This window comes from Hoplias malabaricus, chromosome 16 (assembly GCF_029633855.1).
Source record: "Hoplias malabaricus isolate fHopMal1 chromosome 16, fHopMal1.hap1, whole genome shotgun sequence".
In the NCBI taxonomy this organism is placed as follows: Eukaryota; Metazoa; Chordata; class Actinopteri; order Characiformes; family Erythrinidae; genus Hoplias; species Hoplias malabaricus.
The window spans coordinates 694,891-704,890 of record NC_089815.1 but is presented as its reverse complement, the minus strand read 5'-3'; the positions used below and the strand labels follow the sequence as shown (position 1 = coordinate 704,890).

Below are 10,000 nucleotides of genomic sequence, written 5' to 3'. Positions count from 1 at the left end.
CGGCCATTGATCGGTTCGGCTGCGGCAGAATCCTTTGAGAAGAAAGGTTTGCATTTTGTGTCCTTGGATAAGGGCACTCTGAGCTTGTGTTGTTTTTAATTAGGAAGGCGGTAAAGTGAGGCGAGCTGAAGCCATGCTAATGGGCGCACAGCACTGTTCAGAGCAGCTGCTTTGATGAGACTCGAGGAATGTCCTTGTGAACTGACACATAAAGAATTTACAAAGTTCACAGGTGCAGCAAAAAAATGATATTCTGTGAGTGACTGAGTGTGTGAAACTGTCCAAACTTTGAGTGTGGGTGAGTGAACAGCTTGAAACATTTTCTGACAAAATCCGATTTCAGAATCTGCTTTCTAATCATGTTGAGGCCCTGCCCCTAGTGGCAGCAGGGCTGTACTGCAGCACCCAGACATTAATCCACACAGGTGGAATAAGCCAGAGCTGAGTTCCCTGCCTCCAACACAGCCCCATCTACCTTCAGCTTTCTGATTACCTGCCTCAGGTGCACCAGGATGTGGACTGGAACAAAGAAAGCATTTGGGTTCAAGGCTGGATCGGCAAACACTGCTACACAGTTTAATCCACATCTTTGGAAGGAAGCTGTACTGGCGGAACAGAGTCTGTTTGTGTGATCATTCCCCTTTTATGACTGTGTTATTCATGAACTGATTCAATGTCACCTGCAGTGTTTCCACACCTTCCATAAACTCTCAGTCAGTTCACGTTAGCATCACGTTATCAAACACATCTACATTCCTTAGGGTTCCACTGCTTTTTTTAAAGCCTACAGAAAACATCTCAATAAAGGATTTTCAGTGCAGTTCCATTGGAGGACTTTCTATCGTTCCTTAAGGAACCTTTCCATGGATGGATTTAAGCATTGAAAAAGAGGCTAAGGGCATTTTCACATCTGCACTTTGTAGTCCGGTTAAATGGGACTCTGGTTTGTGGAATGCAGCAGAACATGAAAACAAAGAACTGACTAAACTTTAGCAGCTAACAGGGGATAATTAAATTGCCCAGATAATTGTCAGTGCTATAAACAAATGCGGTTGCTACCATTGCTCCATGTTGCATCACAGAAACATGGAGGACTCCGCAACACAGGAGCTTCTACCTGTATGAACTTACTTGCTCCGCCCCTTACAGGTCTGACCAATGAGCAAAGAGAATGTTCTCACGTGGTTTGTTGTGACGCATTTTGCTGCCCTTCGATTTATCACTGTGTGAAAACAAACTAAACTTAGAGGAAAACGCTCCAAATAAATAATCTCAGACCAGAGCAAACTAACTATAGGTGTGAAAACACACTACGTTACAAACAGAACCAAACGGTGAGGCCAAGTTCCCATTAGGAACAGTTTAACTTTCCACACTCTTAACATAGGAACATGTTCTATATAATACGATGTCCTGTGTGGTTCAGTTCTTAAAAGATTCACAAATATTGGCACAAACTGCACTATCCCATACACTGGGATGCCTTCTATAAGAATAATAAATAAATAAAATAATAGCCTTTAAAAAAACAACAAAATAGTCCTCAATATATGAAAAAATGGACTCGTTTGGAAGTCCAACAAAGTTCCGCATGCAGCGCTGTAATTAGCCTACGGTTTATAGCACTGTACTATGAAATAGCCTTCAGTCAAGACAGCTTTGTATTTGTACATGAAATAACGTTTTCAGAAAACAAACATCTGTAATCTTTCCTTTAAAATGAGCATAAAGCATCTAGAAATAGGATTATTGGCTTTATATTCTTAAAGCTTAATCTCTCTAAGACAAACATTAGTTACATTGACTGCTTCTCTCAGTTGTTGTAGTCCTCTTTATAAACGTTTGCTTTTGCTAGAAGTCTAAGAGAAGTGTAGCTGCTGTCAGTGAGACGCTAACCTTTCGGTGGCCAGCTTAGCCACTAGCTGTCAGGCGCACAGCAGGTATTAGCCGTCTGTGTCCCCAGTCAGCTCAGAGTAATCTTGTATCAATAGCGCCTGTGTGTGAGGGGATTAATCTGATTTCTCCTCTGGAAAAGAGCATCGCAATTTCATTCTGGAGGAAATTAGCAATCGATAGGATAGTAGAGGTGACCGAGTGGGTTCACACTGTGGAGTTATTGTCTGCAAACTGCAACAAATGTAAAATTAAAAAGCTTATTATGAGAAATATCTTAAATCTAGTCCACATACCTAACGTATCTAACAATATGAGGGTGATGTAAGAATGTTTTAACATTATTCAATGTATTTTTAAAACTTCCAGTTGTTTCTGGAGAGAAAGTGTCCTCTTCCACTGGAAGAATATTATCTTTGAAGATACCTATGAGCAGAAGCTCTGGCTTTTAGTCGTTTTCGCTCGGTTCTCTTTCTTCTTCATTCTCGGTTTCTGTGTTTTTACTCAGTGCTCTTATTTCTCGGCACTCATTGCTTCTATTCTGCTGTGTTTAATTTAAGTTCTCACCTAAACAGAGGTCCTATGTTGTGAATGGAGAGACTCAGGTGAAGGGGCGAGACAATTACAAACCGAATACCGAAGTTGGGACACTAAACAAATTGTGAATAAAAACTGAATGCAATGATGTGGAGATGGCAAATGTCAATATTTTATTCGTAATAGAACATATATGACAGATCAAAAGTGTAATCTGAGTAAATGTAACATTTTAAAGGAAAAATATGTTGATTCAAAATTTCACAGTGTCAACAAATCCCAAAAAAGTTGGGACAAGTAGCAATAAGTGGCTGGAAAAAGGAAATGGAGCATATAACGAACAGCTGGAAGACCAATTAACACTAATTAGGTCAATTGACAACATGATTGTGTATAAAAAGAGCTTCTCAGAGTGTCCATGTCTCTCTGAAGCCAAGATGGTAAGAGGATCACCAATTCCACCATTGTTGCGCAGAAAGATAGTGCAGCGATACCAGAATGGTGTTACCCAGCGTAAAATAGCAAAGACTTTTAAGCTATCATCATCAACCGTGCATAACATCATCAAAAGATTCAGAGAATCTGGAACAATTGCTGTGCGTAAGGGTCAAGGCCGTAAAACTCTACTGGATGTTCGTGATCTCCGGGCCCTTAAATGTCACTGCACCTCAAACAGGAACGCCACTGTCAAGGAAATAACAAAAGCAGAAAATATCATTTTATCCCAAATTTTCAGACTTAGGTAAATGGCTGAAAACTGAATGGACGGTCTATTTTCACTGTTTGTGTGTTGGTAGGCAATGTGGGGGCTCACGAGAACGTGCAAATGTCCCGTTTAAGATCATTTTCACTCGGCAAGAGATTGTTGGGTGCAGTGCCGACAATATGAATGGAATCACATTACAAACAAAGGTGGGATTTGTTCGGGATCTGTCATCCAGAGGAAAAGCAGCTTCGTACTCTGTAAAGCTGGACTAATTAGATTTGATCAGCCGCGTGCTCGCCGAGAGGGAACGGAGAAAGTGTGTGAATGTTAATTGGAAAATAAAACACTTTCAGGGGTGAGGGAGGTGAGAAAACATTGGAATATCTCTGCTTGAATCCTCTCTGAAAAACAGCAATTAAACCACAATAAACTGTTTGTGAGAAATAGGTCAAACGTAACGTCTAAACAGTTTAAGATGCCCCCTTTTAATCAGGGCTTTCAGGTACTTTACCGGGCACCCACTGGACACAGGGTTTCACTTTCTCACTTTTTTAGGATCACTGATCAAATAGGATGCTCTGGAGCAGCTGCACATGAGCCTGAGCTCACCATGCTCATTGTCCAGTGTGAGCACAGAACTACATTCTCTGGAGTGATGCAGCAACTTCCACATCCAGTATGTTTGGGATACTGAGCTGCATCCGTCCTCTGGACCTGACCTCAGTGTCCGGGGCTTGAGGGTTATCTATAACCCTCTAGATGATGCCTGGCATTGCGCATGGTGACTTTAGGCTGTGGTTCAGCTGCTCTAGAGCATCCAGAGAGTATGTCATGCATTTACACAGAGATTATGCAAACTGCCCTTGAACATGTCCACGGTGGCTGCCCCTTAAAGAAGCAAAGTACACTCATAATAACGAGTGTCCACATACTGGACATATATCAATGCCTATAGACTTCTTCTTTACATCTAAGTCCAATACCATGATGCAGGCTGAAGTCTGAGCATGTTAAATCACTAAAAGATCATTTGCTGCTGTTGCCCAGAGCTCTGCTCTTTTCTGAAAAGTGTTCTGTACAGTGTCCCTCATGGGAACGGCCTCAGAAATAGACCTCTTTCATGTCGTACCCTCGCAATCAAGTGCAATGCACAGCAACCGCAACAGTCAGCCCACTTTCCCCTCTCACAACCTAGAAGCCGGAGACCAGCTTTGGCCTTGGGATCAACTGTGGCACTGAGATTTATGAGCTCAACCATCTGCCCTCGTCATTGCATTGTTCCTCAGGTTTGGTTTCTTTTCTGGCTAGACAGGGGCAGTTAATTTGCCTTCTGAAACTGTCATCCTTCTCCAACACTGACCGCTGGAGTCCCATTGCCTCTCATTGAAGGAGAACTGAATCATTTCATTGTTTATTAAGATTTCTTTGTATGCTTCCTTTCATCGGTACACAAGCTGCTCTTGAGGCAGCAAAGACTAAACCAATATTGTCAGAGACAAATAATACTGCGGACCTTAATCTAAAGTAAACACATCTGTCTGATCCTGCAATGGATTTTAAGGCACAAGCATTGACCAGGATTTCAAGTTTTTCACAGTCTGAAAGACTAAGAGACATTTTATCCTCTATTTCTTGTTCAAATTGGCCACACAGCAGCCTAGCGCATGACCTCCAGGCCCTCATCCAAGGCATTGATTCAGTGCAACCTTCCATACAATACCCAGAAGACCTGCCAAAGTCATTAAAGCCTGCTATCCCCTCCCGCCTTAGCCTTGGAGGCCAAGCCAATCTCAAGAAACACTGTTACACCTTGTATACGACATACAAATCAGCTGAAATGACCCCATTCAAGCCAAAGTTCAATCGAAGCAGAAATGACCCACGGTCCCAAAGGATGGTCTTACCTGGAGGTCCAGTGCACTGAGTTTGCTCTTGTCTCCTGAGTTGCGTTTGAATTCCTCTATGGTCCAGGAGGGCTGCGGACGCTTGCCCTCGGCTGCACCGGTCAGACGCAGGTCGGTGTAGAGAGGGCTGCCCTTCACATGGGACTTGACAGAGGGGGGGAAATGGTGGGGGCTGAAAACCTGCTCAACCAGGTAGGCGTCCTTAGGTGGCTTGGTAGGACGATGGGCCTGGTGGGGGTCATACTGTCGATCCGTCTGTTGGGGATAACCATGAAAAAGTTCAGTGAAACATCATTAGGTATCGCTGCAGTTTTACAAGTGCAACCCTTAGAAGCAATAGTTATAGTCAGTCGTGTCTGATGAAAGAATCTTCCATCTTCTAAATAAACCACGTGGTTTTGTCATATTTTGTCTCTGAGAAACATACAAAAGTCAAACTGTGAAGTTGCAGTTGATACATTTTCATGGTTCAGATTAAATATAGTCAGGAATTACAATGAATTATATATTTGAATTAGAACATTATAGCGAATTGAAAATATTAGATTTACAAATAAATTTGTAATAATTTTTGTGAAACGTATAATCGGGGTGGCACCGTGACATAGCAGGTAGTGTCTCAGTCACAGGACCTGGAGGTTGTGGGTTCGAGTCCCGCTCCAGGTGACTGTCTGTGAGGAGTGTGGTGAGTTCTCTCTGTGTCTGCGTGGGTCTCCTCCGGGTGACTGTCTGTGAGGAGTGTGGTGTGTTCTCCCTGTGTCTGCGTGGGTTTCCGCCGGGTGACTGTCTGTGAGGAATGTGGTGTGTTCTCCCTGTGTCTGTGTGGGTTTCCTCCGGGTGACTGTCTGTGATTAGTGTGGTGTGTTCTCTCTGTGTCTGTGTGGGTTTCCTCCGGGTGACTGTCTGTGAGGAGTGTGGTGTGTTCTCCCTGTGTCTGCGTGGGTTTCCTCCGGGTGACTGTCTGTGAGGAGTGTGGTGTGTTCTCCCTGTGTCTGCGTGGGTTTCCTCCGGGTGACTGTCTGTGAGGAGTGTGGTGTGTTCTCCCTGTGTCTGCGTGGGTTTCCTCCGGGTGACTGTTTGTGAGGAGTGTGGTGTGTTCTCTCTGTGTCTGTGTGGGTTTCCTCCAGATGCTCCGGCTTCCTCCCTGCTCCAAAAACACACGTTGGTAGGTGGATTGGAGACTCAATATTGTCCGCAGGTGTGAGTGTGTGTCGCCCGCCTTGCACCCAGTGATTCTGATAAGCACTTACAGACTATGAATTAATTTTAAATATTCTCCTGCTATTTTGTCATTAATATGTTTACAGTTACTAACATATTCACCAATCTTTAAATCTGTTAAACCAAAGCTCACATGAATGTTTGGATGCAATTTTATCCCCAAGAACAAAGCAAATCCATGCACATACTTCTGCAGCAATTTTTCCTGATGGAACTCATAATGAATGCAGCGACCAATAAATTATTCTCACTCACCGTTTTCAGTTTATTTAATTCTTTAATTATTTTCTGTTAAATAAGATGAGAATTGTCATTTTTTAACAGAATTTTGAATTAGATTTATTCCTTACACTAAATGCATGACAGATTTCGAAGCACATGTACAATGTGGTCTGATTGTGAGGGAGGGAGGCAGACAGTTGGGGAGAACAGACCGATCAAGACCATTCATTTGGTCTCAATAAAATTAGGGGATAAGATGTTTACTGTCACACACTGTTGTGTGTTCCTGCTCTGTTTGTGTTTCCTTGTCTGTCATGTGCTTCTTTAGCACATGGCTCTGTTTGTGTTTGGTTCCAGTCTCCTCCCTTGTCTCTGCCTTAGTCCCACCTTGTCGTTAGTGTTTCCACCTGTGTCTCTTTTGTAATCCTGCCCCCTCATTATCCTTCCCAGGTGTTCCTTGTTTGTGCTCCTGTGTATTTATACCCCCCTTGTTCTTAGTTCTTGTTTGTCTGGTCTTGTGTGTGGATGTGTGTATGTTCACTGTTGAGTATATGTTGGTTTTGGTTTTGTTTGTTTAAAATAAACATTACTTGCATTTACATCCACTTCTTTCCTCCCTCAACTGTGGTCTTTATCATCAAAGGATTTCATTTATTGATTTCGAGATGTAAATAGTATGAAAAAAAGAAACAGATAAAAAATGCTTTTAAAATAAAAGTGTTTCTGAATGGGTTAATAATGGTAATTATATTTAGGGAGTTTGAGAGTGTGAACTTTCCTATTGGTTAGGACTTCAGGAGCTGGAACGAAGGTATTCCGTAACAGATTAACAAGCGTAAGAAAGAATCTACTCTTTCCAATGAGATCCAAAGTGAAAAACATCATTCAAGTCCTGTCACGTTAATAGAAAGTTATTCTCAGTGCAGATATCAACATTGCTACCAATCTCCTCGGCAAACTAAGGCTAATAAAGCAGTCTGGCAGTATCTCAGAAATGTCTCAATGGCTTAATCACTTTGCCTCAGCTGATCGTAAATCATTTTTACAAGCAAGCAGCACAGAAACTCTAACGCTAAGTCTGCTTTACTGGGGACGGATTATAATTACGAGGGTAATACAGAGTTCCAGCAGGTTGTAGACGACCTGCATCAGCTATAACAAGCATTTCAGGCTCAACCACCAGGAGACATGACATAAAATATTAGCCTTGTGTTTGCAGAAGTTATTCCTGTCTCGTTTACGGTGCAGAAAACATGTGCTTGTTGTCCATTAGACAGCATAATATGTGTTTTTAATATCTCTAACTCAGGGGCTTATTGTTCTCCTAAGAGACACGTGAGACACTGCTGCACGAGACCATTCCTGCAAACCAAGCTGGACATCGTGCACAGCATTTTTAAACTTCCTTTCTAATAGACTAAGATTTACTCAATCGTGTCTCAGATTCGGCTGAGACTAGAACTGTCTTCTAGTATCAAGCCGATTAATTATAAGTTGATTTGAGGATCTGTTTCCATTCGCCACCAGAACATTAGTGAGAACTCCAGCAGCACTGCTTTGTCTGATCCACCCGTATACCTTGTCAATGACACTGCAATTATACCTGCTCTGAGGAGGTCCTCACCACTGAAGACCAGGGCGACATGGGGCTATTAAAGTATCCAGAGTAACAGGTGGACAACAGTCTGTAATTGTAGGAACACAAAGTGCCCCTGTGTGGTCAGTGGAGCTGAGAGAATGGACAGTGAACATTGCGGATTGGTGGATGTTAGACTTGAATAGCAGCAGTACATTGACTAATCAGTGAAGGCCAGTGAATGAATGAGCTATAGGAGAATAGTAGTGTCTCAGACCTGATACACAAGAGCTCCAGGCGTTATTCAGAGGCAGACGAGATGGAAGCTGGGAGAGGAATAAAATGATAGCGCGGACAGCTAACAGCAGCCTCAAGTTGGAAACAAATTGTGACACGCAGGGAACAATGACACACCAAGGGTTTGAAATAGCTGGGAAAATCAGCATGCTAGATTGATTGAAACAGCTTATTGGATTCTAGTGGAGTTGGATGAGCAGCAGAAACAACAAAAAACCTATACTGAGACACACAGAGAGCCCCGGTGGAGCCAAGATGGAGAACAGGTTGCTATCTGTACTCCAGGAATACAAAACATAACACAGCACTGTGTAACAATACAAACTAACCTATCTAGATCTGACTTTACTAAAGCTTTAATAGCTGCCATCAAATGCTCACAGCAATGTTCACAGTAAAGAGTAGAGACTGACTGCAGTAAAGTGTCTGTCTATTCGTAGCACTTATTGCAAGTGTGATCATATTATATATGGATAGTTAGATGTAGCACTTATTCATTCTCTCTCTCTCTCTCTCTCTCTCTCTCTCGCTCTCTCTCTCTCTCTCTCTCTCTCTCTCTCTCTCTCTCTCTCTCTCCAGGACTCCTCCAGCTGTAGCCTGGCAGTACACAGTCATGCATTTTGGATGAATTGCTGAGATCTTTCTCTCCTGTGAGGTGTTACTCTGCCCTTTACCAGCTCAGCCTTGCCTACACTCAGGTGCAAATTAAAAAGCAGCATGAGGGACCAGTGAAGGTGTGTGTGTGTGTTGTGGGTTGAGGGTTGGGGGTGGAGCTCAGCTCAGTACTCACACTGAGACCCCAGGCTAATCAACATGCAACACAGAGCCCAATCTACTGCAGCATATGCTGAGGATGTCAGGTAGAGCAGCTCTGAAAACAGAGGAGAGACTCTTAGAGATAAAGGTTGTTCTAAGGGCAGATCTGCCTTCGGGAGCGCTGCATTCTGGGGGATGTTTTGAGGCAAGCGTTAGATAAAGACTCTCTGAAGAACTCAACCTTTAGAAACGAGGGATAAAATGAAAATGACAGTAATGGAATGGACAACAGGAGTAATTCTGGCAGTAAGTCTGCCGTCAACACAAACTGTGGCCAACACAACATTATCAGAGCTCAACGCGCTTGCAGGAGATCACTAATGACCCAGTTTGTTATGCTGGTTATCAGATACCTGCATTAGTTAGCATCATGCTATGTTCTCCTGGATGGCAGTGGCATCACAGTCACCCACACACTCACTCCTTTTACTGACACACTCACACCTGTGGACACACACTCACCCAGTCACACACACACACTCACACCTGTGGACAGTTTCACACACTCACCCAGTCACACACACACACTCACACCTGTGGACAGTTTCACACACTCACCCAGTCACACACACACTCACACCTGTGGACACACACTCACCCAGTCACACACACACACACACCTGTGGACAGTTTCACACACTCATCCAGTCACACACACACACACACACACCTGTGGACAGTTTTACACACTCACCCAGTCTCACACACACACACACACACACACACCTGTGGACAGTTTCACATACTCACCCAGTCACACACACTCACACCTGTGGACAGTTTCACACACTCACACCTGTGGACACACACTCACCCAGTCACACACAC

At 43.3% G+C, this 10,000-nt stretch overlaps 1 protein-coding gene across 1 annotated transcript in view; it reads right to left on the bottom strand.

Moving 5' to 3' along the window:
* minar1 (membrane integral NOTCH2 associated receptor 1) overlaps window positions 1–10,000 on the bottom strand; it is a 21,038-nt gene that overhangs the window by 3,925 nt on the left and 7,113 nt on the right. Inside the window, exon 3 of the mRNA XM_066648163.1 lies at window positions 5,041–5,295. Coding sequence (XP_066504260.1) covers window positions 5,041–5,295 — 255 coding nt within the window. The remainder of the gene's footprint in view (window positions 1–5,040; window positions 5,296–10,000) is intronic.